The sequence below is a fragment of the Sceloporus occidentalis genome, unplaced genomic scaffold, assembly GCF_023333645.1.
Source record: "Sceloporus occidentalis isolate IW3139 unplaced genomic scaffold, rSceOcc1.0.p SCAF_8, whole genome shotgun sequence".
Lineage (NCBI taxonomy): Eukaryota > Metazoa > Chordata > Lepidosauria > Squamata > Phrynosomatidae > Sceloporus > Sceloporus occidentalis.
The window spans coordinates 49,313,918-49,337,061 of NW_028316988.1; the positions used below are offsets into that span (position 1 = coordinate 49,313,918).

At 42.4% G+C, this 23,144-nt stretch overlaps 2 protein-coding genes across 12 annotated transcripts; one reads left to right on the top strand and one right to left on the bottom strand.

The window, feature by feature from the left end:
- Positions 1–1,309: 1,309 nt before the first annotated feature.
- On the bottom strand, positions 1,310–17,870 carry LOC149308891 (transcription initiation factor TFIID subunit 7-like). 10 transcript variants are annotated; one of them, XM_089536644.1, is made up of 15 exons: positions 17,782–17,870; positions 16,173–16,246; positions 13,747–13,796; positions 12,755–12,828; positions 12,554–12,632; positions 11,435–11,565; positions 9,477–9,603; positions 8,737–8,795; positions 7,056–7,079; positions 6,654–6,726; positions 5,162–5,278; positions 4,345–4,536; positions 3,282–3,394; positions 2,361–2,420; positions 1,310–1,984 (listed from the first exon to the last, which is right to left on the bottom strand). In XM_089536644.1, the coding sequence occupies exons 3-15, from the start codon at positions 13,757–13,759 to the stop codon at positions 1,940–1,942; spliced, it is 1,107 nt and encodes a 368-aa protein (XP_089392770.1). In that variant the 5' UTR covers positions 13,760–13,796; positions 16,173–16,246; positions 17,782–17,870; the 3' UTR covers positions 1,310–1,939. The 10 variants fall into 10 exon arrangements, with proteins under 10 accessions (XP_089392770.1, XP_089392771.1, XP_089392765.1 ...); XM_089536645.1 differs by having other exon boundaries at positions 4,345–4,533; positions 11,435–11,568; XM_089536639.1 differs by having other exon boundaries at positions 11,435–11,568.
- On the top strand, positions 17,828–23,079 carry LOC149308892 (magnesium transporter NIPA2-like). Of its 2 annotated transcripts, none has more exons than XM_089536650.1 (6): positions 17,828–17,902; positions 18,929–19,076; positions 19,190–19,246; positions 19,918–20,008; positions 20,239–20,399; positions 21,550–23,079. In XM_089536650.1, exons 2-6 carry the CDS (start codon positions 18,938–18,940, stop codon positions 22,185–22,187), a joined length of 1,086 nt encoding a protein of 361 aa, XP_089392776.1. In that variant the 5' UTR covers positions 17,828–17,902; positions 18,929–18,937; the 3' UTR covers positions 22,188–23,079. The 2 variants fall into 2 exon arrangements, with proteins under 2 accessions (XP_089392776.1, XP_089392777.1); XM_089536651.1 differs by lacking the exon at positions 17,828–17,902 and adding an exon at positions 18,381–18,432.
- Positions 23,080–23,144: the final 65 nt, after the last annotated feature.

Consider the following 23,144-nt stretch of genomic DNA (forward strand, 5'->3'; position numbering starts at 1 on the left):
TTTTTAGCCATCTCACACAATGTGACAAATCAATTAATACATTCTGTAGCTTTCTTTTAACAACTCAAACCCAGCAAACTGGGTTTAGTAATTTGACATTAATAGGTTAACTTAATGTTTCCAAGATCTGTTTTGACTATAGGCAAGGGCTCACACATGCAAATGCTCCAATATTCCCTCTACAAAATAATGGCTGGCATCCTGTTCAATAATTACAATGTGGTAAGTCTGCCTTTTGTTGTTGTATTTCACTCATATGGTTGTGTATGCAATGACCAAAAATTATCCCCAATAATTTAGGAGAATGAGCAGAGACATCTGGCAGAGGAAAGAGCCAGGGAGGCACTCCTGAAAAGGTAGAAGACACAGCAGTGACCTCAAATGCAGGATCTTAGTTATTATATTTAGTTTTCACAATTCGTAAAATATTGTTGTGAATCGCTGAGAAACTACCTGGCTGAAGGACAGGAACTGGCCAAACGTTAACTGGTACTTCAGATGAAGGAACATCTTAAACCTGTTCCTCTCCGCTTGTTTTACTTTTGAATACTGTTTAGTTACATTTATAATGATTCTGATACACAGTTTGCATCAACACATAAAAATAAATGTGATGCACTTGGCTTCTTTCCACATTGGAGCTGCTAGTAGCGAATAGTTTATTTCGAGTAGATTCACCTTCTTAAAAAGGAGGGTCATCCTCCTTTACTGGAGGATAGTGAGGTACTACAAAATTCATTCCAGACACCACAGTGGAAGGCAGCCAAGTTGTTCCACACAGAAGTGTACAAATTAAGATTTAAAGAATGTTATGTTTTAAATTTATCTGGCTGTGTGTTCCTCTCATCATTTCTATCTAAGTCACACTCTCTCAACCTTAAGAGGATGGCAATGGCAAACCCCCTCTGAAGAAACTTCATGATACATTCACCTTAGGGTCACCATAAGTCAGAACCTACTTGAAGGCACACAACAACAACAAAAATCCATTCTGCTCCCTCTCTATCAAGGTTCTCGAGAACTGTAAAATAATGCAGATCAAGGAAGATAATGGAGTATAAGAAAAAGCAAGAATAATTAGGAATTGTGATAACCAGCTAGAAATCAGAAGTTATTTTTACTTTCAAAGCCTCCACCCCTCAATATTGGAGTTTTTAGCTCAGATTGTTATTACTTTTTGCAATCTAAAGCCACAAGATTAGAAAGATACTGCCTCAGGATGAATAATGTTTAGATTATATGATGTATAGCATGGGGAACATAGTTCATATTGGATGGATTTAAAGGAATACAGTGATAAATTGAGGGAGACATAACTTAATTTCATTTTATTTCTTAGAAGAAACTTTTTCACAGACAATTTAAAAAATGTTAATACAGAAAGGTGGGTTAGGATATGAACACTGTTGTCCCCCATTGTTTAAACAATACTTCAGCCGCAAAGCTTTGGCCCGCCAAATGTTTTGGCTTACAATGCCCTTCAGCCTCCCAGCATGGTCAACAGTAAGAGAATTGGGGATTTCAGCCTTTGGCATAGCCCAAGCCTTCCCAACAAGAACTCATTTCATGCCATATTAAGTTCAGAACACATTAAAAACATCATGAGTGTTGCATTCTGGGTTATGAAAAAGCAAGAAAGATTAATGTTTTTTAAGAGACCAAGAATACAGCACAAGCATTTTTGCATTAAAATATTAACAACCTTTGTGCTCCAAAGATCTTTCCCCTTTCCAAAATATGTGTAATTTCTGTCTGAATGTTCAGTCTGTCAAGCCATAAGATGCCATGCGGTCCCAGCTTTGGACCAAGGAAAAAAACCTTGTAGTCTCCAAGACTTGCTTTTTAGTGATGGATCCCAATGAATCAAAAATTGGAAAATGTGACAAAATAAACATTCCGGAACCCTTCAATGGATTTGCTTGGAGGTTTAGATGTAACCTCACTTCTCCATAAGGGCTTCCAGTTGTTCTTGGAGAGAGGCCAGCTGAAAAGACAGACAAGATAGGTGGAGAGCGATGAAATTTTATTTTTACTTATCCTTTAAGAGTCATACTCCATCTCACCTTCAAAATCACCCCAAGATCTTTCATTCCACCCCATAATCTTTCAGCCTCAGTGGGAAATGTCCCCACCAAAACCCACACACAATACCAGTCCTTCCTTTCAACTTCTCCTCCATGATACAACTAGCTCCAGCTTTAGGACACACACAGCTATGGAAGGACAGTGGAAGGACAGGAGACTGAAATTATGGCGCTGGCACAAGGGGAGTAACCCTTCCTCTCCTGTATATCTTCCCTAATATTCACACCTTTCCCCTCTTGCCAGCACTGGCCTTGGTATAACAGCAATCTCCTTACCTGTTGCTTCTCTCGTTCCTCCTGCTGTTTGAACTCATCCAACACAGCTTGGAGGCGGGTCTGGAAAATAACAGTAATAGAAACAGATTTTAGGCCAGAATCCTCTTAGTAGTTTACACTAATGTAAGAGGGCACTGTTGTTGTTGTGTGCCTTAAAGTCATATCTGTCTTATGTGACTCTAAGGGGAACCTATCATGGAGTTTTCTGGGGCTGAGAGTGTGACTCATCCAAGTTTGGTTCCCAGTAGGTTTCCATGGCTGAGCCGGGGATCAAACTCTAATCTCCAGAGTCATATTCCACTTCTCAAACCAGTATACCACACTGGCCATCAACTGGGGCTGGGTGTTTACACCAACAAAAGTAATTTTTGAGCACTATGCAAGACTCTCCAGTAACTCCTTCCATAATGTAGCCAAATTGCATTTGGTGCTATCCCATGGCCAGTTAGTGGGAGCTGATACAAAACTGGGTCTCCAGGATGGCCTGCCTCTCCAACACTGGAAACCCAATGTAGTCTGGAAACCTGAAAGTCATGTAATTACGCATTAAAGGTCATTCCCTGATTTCAGGTGAGGTAATGTGGCCAGAGTAACCGGAATCTTTTAGCTGCCTAGGAGATAAGAATCAACCTTACAGCAGCTTGCTCTTTATGTAGCTCAGTTTTGTTTAATCTGACTGGCAGTTCTCCACAGTCTCAGGCAGAGGTCTTCATCTGGCAATGGGGTCTTCATCTGGCACTTTGACCCTTTTCTAGCAGGAGATGCAAGGCACTGAGACCTTCTAACTGAGCTACAGTCCTTCCCAATAAGTACCACCTTTTTGCTGAATGTGATGCCTCCTGACTACACACTAAAGTCTCTCTAATCTCTGCTGAACTGAGCAGGCATCTAGAGAGAGAGAGAGAGAAAGGGACCATTCACCTTGAGTGCCAGGTTCTCTACTTTCATGATGAGATCTTCTTGGCGCTTCCTGCGCTCCTGGGTCTCCTGCAGCTTGCCTTTCAGGTTGTCAATCTGTTTCTGGATTCCCATAGCTAGAAGACAGAGCAAATCACCTGCGTTTCCCAATCATAAATCAAAGTCTCCTCTAACGTGTTCCAAATATGCCAATTCAAGTTAACCACCCCATCTGGCTTACACCTAATTTAAAAAACTAATCCAACATATTAATAAATATAATAAAATAAATAAATCCTATTATTATTATTATTATATTAAGTTTTCTTCAGTTTTCTTTTTAATAAGTATTAAATTGTAAGACTGCATAGTTTGTTTTATTTTTGTTTTGTCTTTTCCTTTAATAAAGAAACTGATGTGCTCTGCCAAAGACAGAGATATTTCTAAGTTAGCACCTGGATTTTATCTTTTCAAAAAATGGTAATTAATTCTTACTTTAATAAGCTTCTGGGGCAACTCCAGGTGAGTTGTGAAACCCACACATTACTACTACTATTACTGCTGCTACTACTACTACTTCTTATTGTTGTTATTATTTCTATATTTATTTATATCCCGCCCTTCAAAACTGGGACTCAGGGCAGTTTACAACATTAAAAAACAGTAAAATTAAAAACATAAAAAATAGTACATTAAAATAGAATTAAATTACTGGGACTTTCACTTAATGTCAATAGTCTAACTCAAGATTCTTCAACTCCCCCACACCTGCTTTTTGGGAACACCTAATGAAAAGAACGGGAGATCAAGAAAGATTGCATACATCTGCACTCTTTTGGAAAGGCTAATGAAGGTACAGTGCATCCACATCATAGGTGGGGGTCCCATACGTGGCTTTCAGCTTATGCTAAAAACCATGCGAAATAAAGGAAATGGAATGTGCGTTTGTGGTGCACGCACACCATCACATGCACGAGCCCCATTATTTTGAATGGGGCTTGAGCATACACAGAACTTGTCTTATGCAGGAGGGTCCCAAATGGATCTCCTGCGTAAGGCAAGGGCCCACAAGGCCTACACATCTAACCTATCTGGTTGGCCCCTTCATTTTCTTGCTGCTGTCCATCGGTTTCATTCATCTTGCCCTGCAGTCTCCTCTCCAAATCTTCTTCTGTGTCCATAATGTTCAAGTCTTCATCATCATGACGATCCCGCTCATCTTCATCACTGCTAGTGCTGCTGACATCCTTAAATAATTCCCGGAGTTCATCATGTTCTACTGGATTGAAGCAGACAGAAACAGAATAGCAGGAAAGTGTAGCTGACATACTCCTAATACAACTTGTAAATATTTCTCCAGAATTCTGTTAACTCTGCAACTTCATCTAGTAACCTCTTGAATGATGCCCCCGCCCCCCGTTTCTCCACCTTTCTCGACAGAAGAAATTTTCCACCCACCCCTATGCAAGCAGGCCATAAGTGAGTGTAAAATTCTATACCCAGAAGTACTTCTGGCAATGAAAACATGGTTGTCTTAAGATTAAACAAAAGAAAGATAAATCATTGGATGATCTCTTATCTCAGTCTACAAATGTTGTAATTAGCCAGGTGACTAAAATGTTTATAATCAACCTGTATGTATTAGGAAGCTGGAACAAATGAACAAAGGAAGCTGAACTACACTATTTATTAATCTAGCCCAATATGGCCTACTTTGACAGGCAGCAGCTCTTCCGTAACTCCGACCAAACGAAACCCTCAAAAATCTCCCATGTCCTAGAAGCAAATCTTTTTCAGTGGAGAGGTTGGACTGACTCTAGTAACTTCTGCATGTGAAGTATGTGCTCTAGCATTAAGCTAAGGGTTTTCCCTGCAATTGAGGACCATTGCAAATTGGACAATACCCAAAGAACCATGGCCTTGCTTGTGTCCAGACATCCTGGGAGAAGAAATATCCAGACTGGTGAGAGAACCATGGTTATCAGCTTCTTTTGTTTCATCTTCAGCAATGACTTCCCAGCCTGAGAGCAGGAATGAAAGAGTCAAGGGAAAACCATTTCAATGGGAAGGTGTACTCCGGAAAATAATATACTCACACCAAATAAGAATCTACAGCAATATTCTCTACTAGAAATCACTTTGCAACTTTCCACACATAAAAGTGGATTAACCTATGTCTATGCATGCTTGTTTTTACACATATCCTTTTCTGTCCTCCTAAATTTCTCTTCTAATTAAAAAGCCTTACATGTACCATATTGCTCTTTTAAAAAGCCCATTTCTTGAACTCAATCAGATCAAAATCCTGTGAGATACAGGGATTAATGACAGGTATATCATAGAATTGTATTGTGAGGAGAAATAGTATGGTGGGAAAGGCTACACTTCCACTGCTATCCTAACCCATTTCACCTCCTTATGGTCATGGTTGCTTTTAAGATTTTTTTAAAAATTCAACAAATTGCAGTGTTCATGTTCTCCTGTATCATGGGCAGCCTGTCTCCCAATTTCTTTTTCATTTATAGAAATATCAGTAGAACCATCAGCATATCACAGATTTTAAAAAAATGTTGTTTTCTTAGGCCACGCCTGCCTAAATTCCTTTTTAGAAGTAATATATTTCCATTGTATCTTACAGAATGTAGAATTCAGTTCATGGCTGTTATCCATTACAGCCTTTTAAAAGTAGCTGGTTGCATTACTTGATAAATTTCCTTTGCTACACAACAGATCAGCATGCCCTGAGGCTCGAGGGGCATTTGTTGCTGCCCCAGACGCTTGGCAGACTACGCTGGAACACCCAGCATTGACTGCAAATAAAGCTGCTCATGATCAGAAATCTTCTTCAGTCACTATTTTTGACCAAAAAGAAGCATTTTTAGTTGCATGTTTTCCCCAAAAAATATTAAAGATAGGGAGTCCAAGGAATTCACCATTCCAACCCTTGCATTACTCCAGTTTTTTCCACGTGTGTTATTTAACCCAAAGGTAACCTGTCCTAAGAAATATGTTACTTGTAACTTACAACTTCCAAGTTCACTTAAGCAGAATCAGTTGTAGTGGTAAATTAGTCCTCAACCTGGTGGAGGGAACAAAGGTTCTGACTAGAAAATGCAGAGATGGCAAAGAGGTTTGGGATGCTTCCATTAGTTCTTTTTCCTAAAATGTTCTCACTTCTTCTCCTCACCCAATTAGTCAAAATGAACATTAAAAATCATTAATCTGAATAAGCTAGACCAAGCAAATATGTTTATGAAAGGATTAACACTGTAAAGTGTAACTTGAGACCATATTTTCTAATTTGAGAGTGTGCCAATTTGGGAAGAGACAGAAAGATGAGAAGGGGAAAGAGTAAAGGTCTAAAGAAAAGACAAATCCGATTTTTAAAAAGGATACGGACACTGACAGCTTCAGCATCTGTGCTCAGCAGGCGTTTCACCTCCTTCTCCACATCTGGAGACTCAATGTACTGGGCCAGGGAGAAGAAAAATAATGATATTATATATCTACAAGTTGATTGCTTCCTCAGACCATAGTATCAATTACTTTGGCCACCATGGGCATAACTGTAGCATTTCTATCCTCATTTTCAAGGGCATTCTTCTCTCATCTCCACATTCATTACAGTTTCCCTCTCTGAGTGTAAACACGTGGCCAGGACATGACAGGCCAATACCGGCGTATTCTGCTTGCGTATCTGGCACTTTCCGAGCCCTGGCATTAGCTGGTCCAGTGCAGTGATGAGCAGGTGTTCAGATGCTCACCCACTGCGACATTGTGGAACCTCTGACACCTCACCTGCCACTGTCTTTCTCCTGGAGCCTGCAAGGAAAATGGTGGCATCAGGTAAGGAGGTGTGTGGCCGTCTGAACTACCATCTGTTGTGGTTGGGTTTCTCGGAAACTCCAACACAAACAGCCGGTTATTTAAAACCGGTCAAAAGGCTGGTTGGGCTGGAATAGGGCCAGAGCTGCCAAAATGGCATCCCATCTACCCTTTCCCAGCCCAGAGCTATTGGCCTGTATCACTTGAACAGAACGACACCAGATCAGGTGTGTGTGTGGGGGGGGGGGGAGGAGCAAGCCTTTTGGCCCATATACAGCCCCTCTGTCTCTTTGGAATAGTTGAAAGAGGTTTAAGGAAAGCAAGTATAAAGGGTTTCCCCCCCAAGACCTACAAAGTAGCTTCTGATATATCACTTAGTGCCTTCTAGTTGCTAGGATTCTAACAAGACAGATATGGTCCAACAAGGCACTTCTTATAGTTCTTAAAGAGCACATATTCTGGATCTTAATTATATATGTGTTATACCTTAAGAGGTCCTTATGCTTGCTCACAATACAAAACCTGTGAGTCGCAGGAATGTTAAGTTTTTCTATTTATTTATTTTTAAATGAGACCTAACACAAATCATCAATCTAATTCCACACACCGGATGGTTTTAGCACAGGCTACACATTGTTCCACAGCTGTAAACAAGAAGGTGTCATTTTTCCTATGGCAGATTGGACAATTGTGGTTCTCCAATTTTTTTAGCATACAACTCTCATCAGTGCTAGTTGACGGTAAGGAATTTTGGAAGGAGCACTCCAACAAATATGGACAAGGTCACAGCTGCCAACTCCTGTCTGATATGTAGTAATGTTTTGTGCAAGAATCTCTTGAAAGATTGCTTGTTTATAAAACTGAAGTTCTCATTGCAATGAACAGACACTATAACAAGTAGCATTCACATAAAACTTAGATGCATTCTAGAAATAATACTGCAGTACTCCTGTATCTGAAATTTAATGTCCTGAATAAAAAAAACACAGATGTTTCAAATCCTATGAAGACTTAAAAATTCATTGTGGCATGAACTTGTAGAATCAGGAGCATAGTCTATCTGATATACAACCACCTAAATGCAACTGCTAAGGAAAGGCCCACTCTGCAAAGACAGCATCAGTATCTCAAATGGAAAACCAGAAGATGTAGAGAACATAACATAAGGCCTGTACAGACAGGCCAAAATAAAGCTGCTTCAGGACACTTTGGAGGTATGCTATTTAAATGATGCATGTGTCCTAAGAGGTCAGACACCATGTCAAATCCATGCTCCAGTCCTAAAGACTGGATGACAGCTTTGGCACAGCTTTTGGCCTCTTAGGATGCATGCATAATTTAAACAACGTGTTTCCAAAGTGACCCGAAGCAACTATACTTTGCCTGTCTGTACAGGCCCTTAGTTCACTGGTTAAGGTCTGAACTTGCTCAAGTTAGCAAGTATCAATGGAAAATTTTAAAACTTTGGTCTTTCTGCAACAATAACTGTTTTCCGTTGTGTAAGTGGCAATTTAAAAACATCCAAAAAAATCCTTCAGGTTTTTTTTTTTTAAATCGTATTAGACTAGCAGTTTTTTCTTCCTTCCAACTCCCATATATGTGGTGATTTTGACTCTAACATACAACAGTAATATTACAGGGCATTGCAACTCACCTTCTTCTTAGCTGTCTTCCTGAACCGTCTCTTCCTCACATTCTTCAGTGGGAGAGTAACTGGAAGAGCATATCCAAAATAATTATACTAAGTAAAAGGTAGATCTAAGTAAAAGTAAGCAGGGCAGGTGAGTTACTAAAGAAAAATGCCAGCTCCTGATGAAATAGCAGAATAGATTATAGCATTTTTCCCACTCACCCACAGACACACAAACACAGTGGATGGACGGGTCTCAATATGACTCATAAAACAATAACATATTCCCTTTAGGATCAAAGATCTTTCACCTCGATTGCACCTAAACTCTGGAATGACCTGCTAAAGGAGATCCATCATATCACCACCATAGATGCTTTAAAAAAAGCCATTAAGATGGATCTCTTCTGGCGGGCTTTCCCACTAGAGCCAACTTGAGCAACATGCTCATCCTTCTCTCTACTCCCGACTGTGTAAGAGATTAATCTGAACCCTAACTCTGGTTTGACAAGTGTATTGTTTTAAATTATATTGTATTACATTGTATTATTATGTTATAGGATGGTTATTTTAAGAGAATTTTAATGTTTGATACTTGTATGATTGTAGATGATTTTGTTGTGATCCCGCCTCGATCAGTAGGGAAAGGCAGAAACTAGAAATAAATTATTATTATTATTATTATTATTATTATTATTATTTGTGGGAAAACTTAGTGAATTTTCAAAAGCAAAGATATAGTGGCAGATGTTTTCTCTACTCACTGCCATGATTCCAGATGAACTTCTTTTCTCTATCTTTGTCCTTCTTCTTGTTGGCTTTTGGATCAGTACTTACAACTGGCTCTTCCACAGGAGGGTAGAGTTCCCCATCGACAGTGCATACAAGCATCTGAAGCCCCCAAAATGCCAAAAGAAAAAAGAAAAAAACACAAAGGTAATTGTTATATATGAAAGCATGCGGGAGTAGAGAACAAACTGTTTGGTTAATAAATATAAGAACAGCAGAATACGAATTCAAGGAGAGCTGTACTAAAATCAACCAAAAGCCAATATAGTCCAGCATTCTGCACCTTCCCATCTGTGTTCCCCAGAAACTGGAATTGAAGACATGCTGCTTCTGATATAGGATATAATATATAGTCATCATAGGCCATGGCCAATATCCTCTGTGAATTTATCTAATCCTCTTTTAATCTTTTAAAGCTATCCAATACCTGCATGTATGTCCCACAGACTATTCAAATTTCATACTTCAGAAAATTATCACACTCAAGACCAGGATTAGATGTTATACATCAAGGATAATCTACAAGTACTTTTAGACTTCAAGGCCTGCAAATGTTACTTTTTGGACTGTAACTCCCTGAATCTTTCAGAATTCCCCAGAATGGTGTTGTGGGAGTTGTAGTTGCAAACTGAGATCCTGCTGACAGCCAACAGTAAAAACATAATGGTAAATCAGCATAACTCAATAGGGCTGAAAGTAGGGTTGCCATATCCCGCCGGGGGGCGGGACAATCCCGGTTTGGGCGGTGCCATCCCGGTCCCGGTCCGGTTTGGCGCCCAAACCAGGACGGCCCCGCCCACCGCGGCCACCTCAGCCGCCGCCGCGGCTCCAAGGCCTTGCTGAGGCCTGGGAGGGCTCTCCGCGGTTGGAGCTCCAGCCGCGGAGACGCTCCCTCCCGGGCCCCAGCGAGGCCAGGGAGGAGGAGGAGGAGGCGGCCGCTTCCCACCGCGGCGATCACCGCGATGAGGGGCGGCCTCCGCCTCCTTCCCAGCCTGGGAGCCGGCCGAGGCTTGCTCCCAGACCGAGAGGAGGAGGAGGCCGCTTCCCACCGCGGCAATCACCGCGATGAGGGGCGGCCTCCGCCTCCTTCCCGGCCTGGGAGCAGGCCGAGGCTTCCTCCCAGGCCAGGAAGGAGGGGGAGGCCGTTTGCCACCGCGACGATCGCCGCGATGACAGGCGGCCCTGGCCCTCCTTCCCGGCCTCTGTGGAGGCTTGGGCCTCCACAGAGGCCGGGAAAGGGAGTGGGGGCCGCCCGCGATCGCGGCGATCGCGGGCGCTCTCCTCCCTCCTTCCCGGCCCCTATGGAGGCCCAAGCCTTCACAGAGACCGGGAAAGGGAGTGGGGGCCGGGAGGAGGCTGCTTCCCACCGCGGTGATCGCCGCGATGAGGAGCAGCCCTTGCATCCTTCCCGGCCTGAGAGGAGGCTGAGGCTTCCTCCCAAGCCAGGAAGGAGGAGGAGGACAAGGTTTTAAAATGTAGGACCTTTTAAAAAAAAAAAAGTCCTACATTTTTAAGCCTTGTCCTACATTTGTCCCGGTTCGGAGCTCCTCATTTATGGCAACCCTAGCTGAAAGGGAACTAAGGTATTCAGACTGATGGTGGAAGGGTAGAGCTCCGTCCATCTGCCTTTCTGCAAGCTTCATGGACTGCTGCACAACATGGGAGAAAGCTTATGTAAAATGCTCTCCACAAATTCTTTAAGCCACCCAGAAAAAAGTCCAACTGCCGCAGTAACTAGCCAGATATGCAAACATAAAGCCCTAGCAGGATTTTAGCCTTTAAAAGTAATTTTCAACCTCTTAATCTAGCACAGAAATGAAAGAAGAAAAGAATGCTAGTTGAATAAGGGTGCTGAAAATGTGGGCCCATTCAAGGAGAGGCAGCAGAATGGAGTGGGTAATTATTCATATTGATTGACAACCACAGTACCTACCTGACAAATATCTGCAGTCTTATAGAATGTTTTCTTATCAATGGTTTTTAAGCTCTCAATGATGCAGGGCAAGTCCACCAGCTTAGCAGCTAATGGGACACGGTCAACTCGCACAATCCCATGGCGGCCATCTGCTGCAGGTAAGACAGAAAAATATGGTACAGATTGACTCTCCCTTATCTGAAATGCTTAGGACCAGAAGTGTTTGAGATTCTGGATGATGATGATGATGATGATGATGATGATGATTATTATGGATTTTAGAATATTTGCATATACATAATGAGATACCTTGGAGATGGAGCCCATATCTAAATATGAAATTCATTTATGTTTCATATACATCTTATAAACATAATCTGAAGGTAATTTTATACAAAATATTTTTAATAATTTTGTGCATGAAACAGAGTTTGTATACAATGAACCATCAAAATGCAAAGGTATCGCTATCTCAGCCACTCATGTGGACCATTTTGGATTTTGAATATTTTGGATTTCTGAATTCTGGATAAGGGATACTCATCCTACATCTCTAAGTGCTGTTCACCAGAATGCCTCAGAATGATGGATGTTTTATTAACAGTTTAGTTCCACCTCTCAGATGATTCACACATGGAAGTAAATCACTTGGATTACTGTAACGCCCAGTGATGACCTGCAAATGTGAATGGCCCATCAAAGAGGTTTCTTGCATAACCTCACAGTATTTTTCAGGAGAATTATACGTGTTTGACTAGCAATCAGTAAAAATACTGAAAATCATATGATGTATACTACATGCATGCATGAGTAAGCCTTAAAAGCAATAGGATGGATTAAACAGATGCAACATTTGTTCTACTCCCATTTACAAAATGTTCTTCTTTTCAACATTTCCATGGCTTAGAGAAGAGGTGAACAATCTGTGGCTGCCAGAATGTTGCTAGACTGCAATTCCCATCAGTACCACTAACAATGAGGGATGATGGAAGTTAGAGATCAACATCTGGAGGGTCCAGGGTTTTCTTAATAAGCCTAAGCAGTCTGAGCAAAAGAATTTAATTAATATCTCAAGGCCAGTGATATATAATCAGAAAAGCTCAGTAAAAAAAACTCTAGTGGATCTTGTCCCATTACCATGGAGTTCAATGGTGACCCTGTCCTTCAAGTTGACACTTCCAGACTGAACTGCCCTCCGCACAGTAGATGCGTATTCCTGAAGAGACAGATGGAGTAAACATAAGAGAGACAAAGTTACACAGTGCCAGCATTATGTACACCTCCATCAGACAGCAAGCATAAATCATTTTTCAGTTATTCCTTGCAAGGATCACTTACCGGAGGGAGTCTCAGTATAAACTGGCTCTCTAGCTCATGGGGAACATCATCCTTGCTCTTACTCATCTTTTGTTCTTGAGTTTTCAGAAAATAAGAGAAGACGAGGCATGATTACACAATAGCCAAGCAGTAACTTCTCAAGAACTTTTGCTATCCAACTTGCTGTGGTTCTAGAAGTTGCAACATAGCAGTATACAAAAACACATTCTGCTCACAAGCACCTTATCTGATGGAACAAGGGATTGGGGAGCTAAGCATTAAAGCACATTCCTGACCTAAAGTCATTGATGCATCTCAAGATTTAGGAAACAAAAGCTGCAAGGTGAAAGCATCCCCCCCCCCCCATAATTAATATGTTTTCTTTCCTCCACAGCTTAGTCCAAGCTGCAGTTCCATACAAGTGAGGCCAAAACTTTAAAGCCACAGCATAGCTTTGAGATGGGAGCAGAATTAAGCTAACAGAAGCCATCCTCTTTTCTTTTGCCCATATTTTGCAAAAGCCATCATTAGTTCTTTCAAATAAGGTGCAATCAGCAGCACAGAAACTTATGTTTGACCACAGACAGGAGCATCGCAAAGGAATACAACTACCATAAAATACATTATTGTCATATAGAGTGTAAGGAAAATGGAGCCATTGGAGCAGAGAAACTCTCATTACTGAAGAACTGTGTGCTGGTTTTGTGGCAAGAAAAGGTATAATCATCTTCTACCAAACCAGTGACAGACAGGCACCATTCAACCAGTACCCTCAGCAAAAGATGACAAGAGATGCCACCTTTTGACAGGCATGTTTCATTATTTCAAATCATTGTAGTGCATCATGCTTTATGGTTCTGTTCCCACAACTGTGCCCCCAAAGGCTTGCAGTTCTTTTTCACATAATTTCAGGAGGGCAGGATTAAATTTTATAAATAGGTCAGTGTATTCCTTCTGCTAGAGAGATCTACAGAGCCCAGCACCAGAGAAACAGATAAGAACAAATGCATTACTTGTTGATGCCATCTTTCCTCTTCTTGCTTCACACAAACGTTTACAAAAACTTGAACCATTCCAGAAAAACAAAAACAAAACAAGACACTGAACATAAATGCAGGTGAAAAAACAGTTAAAAAGGAAAATAAGAATGACAGTAGATTAAACATTCTCTGTAAATAACTCAAATCAGATTAAATACATAAACTTTGCTTTATTAGGGGGCAGGGAAGCATTTCCTCACTAATTAGATCATTCTCAGCTATTTTACTGATGATAATTATGACACTTTCATTCAGGTATGACAAAAATTCAAGATGCTGCTTTGCAGTCCCAGACTAGTTGAAGTATTGTTTCCTTCCATAATTTGTTATCATTACTAGTCAGTAATAAAATCATGTTAACAGGACTCCTTCCTAAGGGATGTGAGCCTGGTTCCATAATTACTTTGTTTTAGACAGGCGGGGAAGACTGTTAACTTTCTTGTGTTATTAAATTGTGTCATTTTGTTTTTAAAATAGCTTTTTAAATTTTAATTTAATAATATATTAAATATAAAGGTAAATGTAAGAAAACGTATAGTCAGTGAGTAAGACCATCTCACATATTTCAATAATAAAAACAATATCATTATCTTAGGGATCTTTTTAACAGAGACTTTGGTCTGCTACAGACTGCCAAAATAAAGCTGCTTCGGGTCTCTTTGGAGGTGTGCTGTTTAAATGATGCATGCATCCTAAGAATCCGGAAGCTGCACCAAAGCTGCCCTCCAGTGCTTAGGAATGCAGTGTGGCTTTGGCGCGACCTCCGGCCTCTAAGGACCCATGCATCATTTAAATAGCATACCTCCAAAGAGACCTGAAGCAGCTTTATTTTGGCAGTCTGGAACAGGCCATAAAGTCCACTTCAGCATATATTTCATTTACTTGCAGGCAATAACTTCCCACTGCATTCAATAAAGCTTATTTTAGCTAGTAAAAATGCATAGCTTTTCAAACTTTGTTACAAGCTAAAACTTTTGGTTCTAAAGTTTTATGTGGAAAGTTTCAAATACAAGTGTGGGTGGATGCAGAAGTCACTCTGGAAAACATTACTGCAACTATGGTAGAAATGTGAGGAGGAGGGCTGCAAATCGGTTCCTATGTGAGAACAGCTTTGTTTCCCATAGGATTCAGGAGGGGAATAAAATCCCAATTTATGAGATCAGAGGTTTAAAGAGGTTTACCTATTGGACTTGTATCAATTAATTATATAGTAAATATGGACTTAGGACCCCTCAAGGCTGAAACACAAAGGGATTCCTAGGGATCCTAAGGCTGGCTCTTGGATATATACTGGGCAGTGAAGATCTCTTGAGCCGCAGCTTCACTGCAGAAATAATCCAGTTTGACACTACAAACTACACTTCCAGGAATTCCATAGCATTGAGCCATGGCAGTTAAAGTGGTGTCAAATCAGAATATTTCTGAAGTGCAGATGCGGGCTCAAAGTTAGGAGAAATGTAAGGGACACTAGGTGAATGATATAGTGGTTTGAGCTATGGCTTATGACTCTGGAGACCAAGGTCCAAAACACACTGCAGAAATAATCCGGTCTGAGACCACTTTAACTGCCCTGGCTCAATGCTAGGGAACTGTGGGAACTGTAGTTTTGTGACACATTTTGTCTTCTCTGTCAGAGAGCTCTGGTGACACAACAAACCACAATTCCCAGGATTCCCTAGCACTAAGCCAGGGAAGTTAGAGTGATCTCATACAGGCTTATGTCTGGAGTGCGTTATGGATCAAGGCTTCAAATCCCTGCTGAATCATGGAAACCAACTTTTTGCCTAAGCAGTTCTCTGTAAAAGGTATTTCAAACCACTATCCTTTAAGGAAGTCCACTGCTGCCTACTCAGATGCACATTAGTCACATTTGATCCCCAAAATAGTACTTCATATAAGTAAGGCCTAGTGGTTTGAATGCTGGACTAGGACTCTGGAGTTACTGTTATCTGCCCTTGAGTCGATTCAGATACATGGTGACCTTGTGAATGAGACATCTCCAAGAACCCCTATCATCCACTGCTCTGCTCAGGTCCTGCAGATTCATGCCTATGACCACCCTAATGGGAGTCTAACCATCTGGCCTGTGGTCTTCCTCTTCTTCTTCTGCCCTCTACTTTTCCTAGCAGTATTGTCTTTTCTATTGATCTGTGCCTTTTCATTATACAACACAAAGTATGACAGCCTCAAGTTGTAAATCTCGACTGCAGAGGACAGGGTTCAAATCCCTGCCTGGTCATGAAACCCACCTTGGGCAAGTCACACCTTCTCAACCTTAGAGGAAGGTAAAGACAACCCCCCTCCCCCCGGACAAATCTTGCCAAGAAGCCTCTGTGACAGGGGTGTCTTAGGGCAGCCATTAGTTTGAAATGACTTGAAGGCACACAGCAACAACAAACCTGGTGGTCTGGAGGAGATCCTTATCACAAGTGAAAAAGTGATCTGTTGCACAGGAAGGATTACTTGATCAAGTCTAAGGTAAAGAAAGCATTGAGACATGAAGTTAAGTGCATATGGTTTCATTGAGTTCTTCACACAGGGTCACCATAAGACGGAAACAACTAGAAGTCACACACAACAACAACAGGATGGGGAGGGAGCCCCTAAGACTCCTATACCAGGATGTCCTCACTACAAAGGAGGACAATACACAGCAAATTGTAGGGCATTCCAGAAAAATGTAGGACACAGCCAAATACAAGCTACAAACACTGCTATATACAACTTCCCCCCCACATTTGCGGCTTTGATTATTTGCAGTTTTGATACAATATGTTCTCTCTAGGAATCTCAAAGCCAGCTGAAAAGTGACCACAGAGTCACACTGGAGGACCGAGGTTCCTAGAGAAAAACCTCTCTAGGCATTTGTAGGTCCTCCAGAGTAATTCTATGGCCAACGTCTGGCAGATGCTGACCACAGAGTTGTGCTGGAGAACCTAGGGCAGTGGTTCCCTTTGGTCTTCCAGCTGTTTTGGACTACAGCTCCCAGAAGCCTCTGCCATCATGGACAATGGTCAAGGATTCTGGGAGCTGAAGTCCAAAGCACTTGGAAGACCAGAGTTTGGGAAATCACGGACATAGAGGTCCCTACAGGAAAAAGCCTCTCTAGGCCTTTGTAGGTCCTCCAGCGTAATTCTATGTCCTGGCAGATGTTGACCATAGAGTTGTGCTGGAGATTCCTAGAGAGGTGTTCTCCCAGGTTAAAATAATAGACATATCTCTCCACATTCGCTGGAGTCAGGGACACAGTCCTGTGAACGTGGAAAAACCGCAAATAACAAAAACACTATGCTTTTACCTGAGAGAACACCTCTCTAGGAATCTCTAGGTCCTCCAATACAACTCTGTGGTCAACATTTGCCAGACATTGACCATAGAGTTGAGCCGGAGGCGCCACAAAGGCCTAGCGGAGCGTCCTTTCTAGGAATCTCTAGGTCCTCCAATACAACTCTGTGGTCAACATTTGCCAGACATTGACCATAGAGTTGAGCCGGAGGAGCCACAAAGGCCTAGCGGAGCGTCCTTTCTAGGAATCTCTAGGTCCTCCAATGCAACTCTGTGGTCAAGAGCTGCCATAGAGTTGCGCTGGAGGAAGCTACAAAGGCCTAGCGGAGCGTCCTCTCTAGGAAGCTGTAGCTCTTTCAGGGCGACTCTTGGTTAAAGTCGACCATAGAGTTGCGCCGGAGGACCTAGATATTCCTAGAGAGGCACGTATTCATAAAACCCGTGAATAACCAACGCCGCAAAGGCCAAAGCCACAGATGTGTGAAGGAGGGACGAGTGTAGCCATGCTCAAAATGGAGGACCCTTTGGAAGGCCTCCAGGGCAGAAGGCTGCGGAAATAACTCGCTTCGAGGCCGCTTGGCCAGGGCGCCGTGCTCTGGAATTCTGGGAATGGCCGTTAGGTGCCGCAACAAACGACCCTTCCCAGAATTCCAGAGCACGGCGCCCTGGCCAAGCGGCCTGGAAGCGAGTTCTCGGGACGCCTCCGCTCTCTGGATGACTCACCCGCCCTCCGCCTGGTCCCTCTCTCGGCCTCGACGCTGCGGAAGCGGAACGGGCGGAGAAGCCAAGAGGGCCGGCTCCGTCTTGGCCTCGGCCCCCAGCTCCTACTTCCAGGCCAGAGCAGGTAGGTTCTGCCCCAGAGCCAAGGCCGCTCTCCCCCTTCCCTCCTTCCTTCCTCCGGTGAAAAGGAGCCCTCCTTGGCTTCGGGTGGAGCCACGCAGGCGGAGGCGGGCCCACGCTTTTCCAACCCTCTTTTGGCTTTTGGAGGGGGGTCCTTGGTTTGTTTGTTGATGTGTTGTGTTTCCCTGCCTCCTTCCTCCCAGAGGCGGCTGGCCACATGGTCAAGAGAAAAGGCTAAAACTGGAAAGAAACATGAAAAAGAGACGACCGAAACAGTGTTAGCCTTTGAGGCGATTAGGGATAATCCAGTTTGAGACCGCTTCAACTGCCCTGGCTCAAGGCTAGGGAATTCTGGGGACTGTAGTTTATTGTGGCCCCAGAGAGAAGGGTGAATGCCTCACAAAACTACACTTCCCAGGATTCCCTAGCACTGAGCCAGGGCAGCAAAAGTGGTGTCAAACTGGGTTATTGCTGCAGTGTGGACACAGCCTAAGAAGCGTGAGCTCGTCCTGCAAGAAGACTGTCTTCCTGCAGGTTTGGATTCCTCTTTGGTGATTTCCATTTCTTGTACCTGTCCCTTTTAAGCCCCATTTCAGTTTTTTAGACATCCATCCTGGTTTCTTCAAACACCTTCCATTTTTCTTTCTTGTTGTGCCTTTAGTATCTCACTAGTAAGAAACTCAGTGGATCATACATCAGCTTAAAGTCCTTTTGAAAGAGGTCAGTGGCTTACTCACTGGCATGTTGTAATACGTGAGGATATTGCAGCTAATGCAGGCCGAGCCTAGTATAGGGAAAGGTGGGGCTGAACCACTCCCAGGAGACAACTAATGACACAGAAGGAGAGCCAGCATCTCAAAATGCGGTTTGCTTAAAACTTAGTTCTGGGTCTTAATTTCTGTTTCAAAATTCAGCCGGAGAAAAGCAGGATATGAATTAAATAAACAAAACAAGAAAAGGTATCATTGCTGCCTGAGGACTCTGTGGAACAAAAGTCTCAACATCTAAGCAATCTCTCTCCCAACTGAAGGTAACTGGGATGGAAGAAGTAACAGGACGTTATGACTTCTACATTGGATTGGGCTTAGCTCTCAGCTCCAGCCTGTTCATTGGAGGAAGTTTTATCCTGAAGAAGAAGGGGCTTCTCAAGCTGAATGGCAAATCCTCTGTCAGAGCAGGTAACTGGCATTCATTCCTATTAGCCACAGATGAAAAGATCCCAGGCTCCCCGGACATGTTCTGGTGCCACTTGAAGCTTACTTTGGGCTTTTTGTTGCTCTGTTCTTCCCAGGTCTTGGGGGCCATGCATACCTGAAAGAATGGCTGTGGTGGGGAGGACTGCTGTCCAGTAAGTATCACCATGCACACTAAGGCAGCCATATATATTATCTGTAAAGGTAAAGGTAGTCCCTTGACATGAATGTCTAGTCGTAACCAACTGTAGGGGTGGTGCTCATCCCTGTTACTAACCCAAAAAATACAGTGTTGTCTGTGGACTATTCTGTTGGTCATGTGGCCAGCATGACTGCACCGAATGCTGTTACCTTCCCACTGAAGTGGTACCTATTTATCTACTTGCATGTTTTCAAACTGTTAGGTTGGCAGAAGCTGGGACTAGTGATAGGAACTCACCCCTTCATGCGGCACTTGGGTCTCAAACTCCCAACCTTCTGATCATCAGAATTGTCGCCTTAACCATTAAACCACCACATCCCTATATTATCTCTACCTGAAGGTTGTTTGACTTTCAGCAATACCACTGTTCCTTGGTGAGGGAGGCTTCCTTTCTCATAAAGCCATCTCGGTAGTTTTAGTTATTAATATTACACACTGAGAACTTGGTGGGGGGGAGGAAGGGTAAGTGCACGTAATTAGTCAAACTTTCCTACTCATTGTATGATTTTTGCTTGCTCAGCTGGGTACAAGTAAATTGGCTAATTAGGACATCTGTAAAATTAAGACAAAAGTTGTTGTGCACTAGCCATGTTCCACCTCTGATGGATTCTTTCTTTCTTCCAGTGGGAATTGGAGAAGCTGCCAACTTTGCTGCATATGCTTTTGCCCCAGCGACACTGGTCACTCCTCTTGGAGCATTAAGTGTTTTAGTTAGGTAAGCACAATGTGATCAGATGCTTTTCAGCCTCCAAAACTGGGGTGACTCCTTGTTTTTGACTCCCAAGTCCCATCTATCATAGCCGGTGGTGAGGAAGAATGAGGAGTTGCCACCCAGCATTTGAAGGATTATAAATTACCCCTGCTCTAAACATTTACCTTGGTAACCAGGTCTCTGTGCTTACTTATTCAGACCCTTTCCCACAAACACTGTGTTTCTTTCTATAGTGCAATTTTAGCCTCATACTTCCTGAATGAGCAGCTAAACATTCATGGGAAGATTGGCTGTATCCTGAGCATTTTAGGCTCCACTGTGATGGTAATCCATGCACCCCAGGAGGAAGAGGTCTCTAGTCTGGAGTCAATGGCTGAGAAACTGAAAGATCCAGGTATTATAATTGCCCCTCTTCTTTTCTGCATCATGAAAATATTGGAGTAGAGAAATTAATTCTTTATGAGTGTACAATCAGTAACCTATGGACAAGGAGTATTTATAGCATGTGTGTCTCCCCCTGAGCCCTGTTTTTCTGCTTAATCGTATTTATTTTAATTTCTTCTGCCATAAGTGAGGTGAGAATTTGAAAACTAAAAAATTGTATGCATTTTCTGACTAGTAACAAATGAATTATTAGTTTTGGTCAAATCCAGTGTAAGGGTTCATTTCTTATACATGTTTCCTTATTTTGTGACTCTCCCAATATTTCTATGAATACGCTTTGGCTATTAAGAAGATTGCCTTTCTCAGTGCATATTCTCCACTAGAGTCTACTAATCATATCTAATCTAGACCTAGGCTGCATTTGTACAGCAAAAATTATCCATTTTGACACCACATGGCTCAATGCTGAATTCTAGGAACTGTAGTTTTGAGGCATTTTGCCTTCTCTGCCAAAGAACTCTGGTGCCACAACAAACTACAATTCCCAGAATTCCATAGCATAGAGCATGGCAGTTTAAGTGGTATCCAACTATATTATTTCTGTAGTGCAGAAGCAGCCCTAGACTGCTAGTCCAGTTTGTTCTGCATCACTGATCTAGACCAGCACTTCTCAGCCAAGCCCCTCAGCACTTGAAAATTTGTTTTGTTCCAAAAATATTAGCCCATACATAGCCCATACTTTAATACTCTTTCTTCAGCACTGTCAAAATCATCAAAAACAGGGCTATATTATGTGGGGGGAAAGGACTGTAAACTGGGGAAGGCCTCTTAACTAGCACATGGGGGGTGTTGAAAAATAGGTGGCTGCGGGAGTACTTTATTTCAAAAATTACAGACCACTGGGCAGGGCTTTGATCAAAATGGCCTCTATTTCCATCATGGGGGGGAGAGAGAATTGAATACAAGGCCAAAACATTCTCAACCATTTTACAGCCTGTCTGCAAGTCATTGATTGGACCTGAGAAGAGCCACAATGGTCCACCATTTGAAAAGCTATGATTGGTGGGAGAAGGGAGGCTAGGCCTTGAAAAAATACTGGTAGTTGTGCAACTTGTGCCTAAGATGCAGATAGTTCTTCATGACCTTTTCCTTTCTTCCAGGATTCATAGTGTTTGCTGGGTGTGTGCTGTTGAGTTCAATCCTTCTCATCTTTGTGGCTGGGCCAAAATATGGACAGCGCAATGTCCTGGTCTATGTCCTGGTCTGCTCTGCCATTGGTTCACTCTCTGTCTCTTGCGTCAAAGGATTGGGCATTGCTTTGAAAGAGCTGTTTGCTGGGAAGCCTGTCTGGAAGGAACCTCTGGGCTGGGTGCTGTTGATTTCCCTCGTAATTTGTATCAGTGTCCAGATCAACTACCTGAACAAGGCTTTGGATATTTTCAACACCTCTGTGGTCACACCTATCTATTATGTCCTCTTTACCACAGCAGTTATGACATGCTCTGCAATTTTGTTCAAGGAGTGGCAACATCTTGTCTTCATGAACATAATTGGCACTATAAGTGGCTTCCTCACTATAGTCCTTGGCATCTTCCTTTTGCATGCTTTCAGAGACGTCCCTTTCACTGCAGATCTACTACCTCTGTTCCTGAGGCATGACCAAACAAATATGCATTTGGCTTCTTGGAGAAGCAAGGCCAAGCATCAGTCTTGTCTTCACCAATCCCTCCTGGACCCAGAGTACGGCAACAAGATGGAAATAGACAATGCAGAGGAGCAGGCTGGCCAAAATTTGTGAAAACTAACTCATTTGCCTTTTGGATAACAATGCCACACGAACACTCCACAACCAGCTTAGGAACTCTTTAAAGAACCTCTCAAGACTACAGGTGCTTTCTACCAGAAACTGGAATCAGATGCCAAATTTGAGATCATTTTTCAGATACGAGTTTTCACTGCTGACATGCCTGACCAAAGTAAGAGGACCAATACAGCCAAGCTGGAGTTCAGAAAGTGACAGAACTAGGCCATGTCTCATTTCTTCCAGCCTTGCTGGCCCTCTGTTTCCATTTCTTCAAGACACTCAAAATGACCCAAATGGTAATATACAGATAAGAAAGATGTGTCTGCCAGATTGACATTTGGATGTATGTCTTAACACCTAACATCAGCTTTGAAAAGGCATGGTGTTTCAAAATAACCTGGAAATAATTGGGGTTGTGGGAAGGAAGTTGTATCACTTGTTTAAAAAAAGAAAAGAAAGAAATGGAATAAGACACAAAATTCCTTAGCTAGAAATGTACAAGAGAAAAAAAATGTTATTTTTTCCTGCACAGGAAGTGGAATACAGATGGAGAAAAATGTACATTAGCACAAGAGAGGATTCTCCAATGGATGGCAGGCAGGAAGGCTTGGCTCCACTACCTAAAGTAGCCTACTGATGCTGCAAGGTGCTTCGTAGGGAGTTTAGCAATAATATGAGACAGCTTCTTTGAGCATTTTGTGCAGAATACACATGCATTTTGCCTATGTGCCTCATCTGTTCAATTTGTTTGTGGACATAAGGACAATGCATTTTAGGTGGCCTTAAGATTAACATCTTTAAGTATTAAAGTTTACACACTATTTAAGATATTACTTTGCAGTGTCTCCAGTTATAAATATTGCAGATATAATACAAGTGAAACTGTTTTTACCACTTCATGCTTATTTGCATCTTTTGCTAGCTGTTCAGGACCATACATTCTTCCTTTTA

Excerpts from the sequence above, each read along its gene's own strand:
- LOC149308891 (XM_089536639.1), bottom strand. Across the intron at positions 8,796-9,476 it reads GTTCATCTGGAATCATGGCA|TTACTCTCCCACTGAAGAAT; the intron begins GTGAGTAGAGAA and ends ATGCTCTTCCAG. Across the intron at positions 7,080-8,736 it reads GGAAGACAGCTAAGAAGAAG|GCTCCAGGAGAAAGACAGTG; the intron begins GTGAGTTGCAAT and ends TTTTCCTTGCAG.
- LOC149308892 (XM_089536650.1), top strand. The coding sequence starts at position 18,938 with ATGGAAGAAGTAACAGGACGTTATGACTTCTACATTGGATTGGGCTTA. Across the intron at positions 19,247-19,917 it reads GTGGGGAGGACTGCTGTCCA|TGGGAATTGGAGAAGCTGCC; the intron begins GTAAGTATCACC and ends TCTTTCTTCCAG. Across the intron at positions 20,400-21,549 it reads TGAGAAACTGAAAGATCCAG|GATTCATAGTGTTTGCTGGG; the intron begins GTATTATAATTG and ends CCTTTCTTCCAG.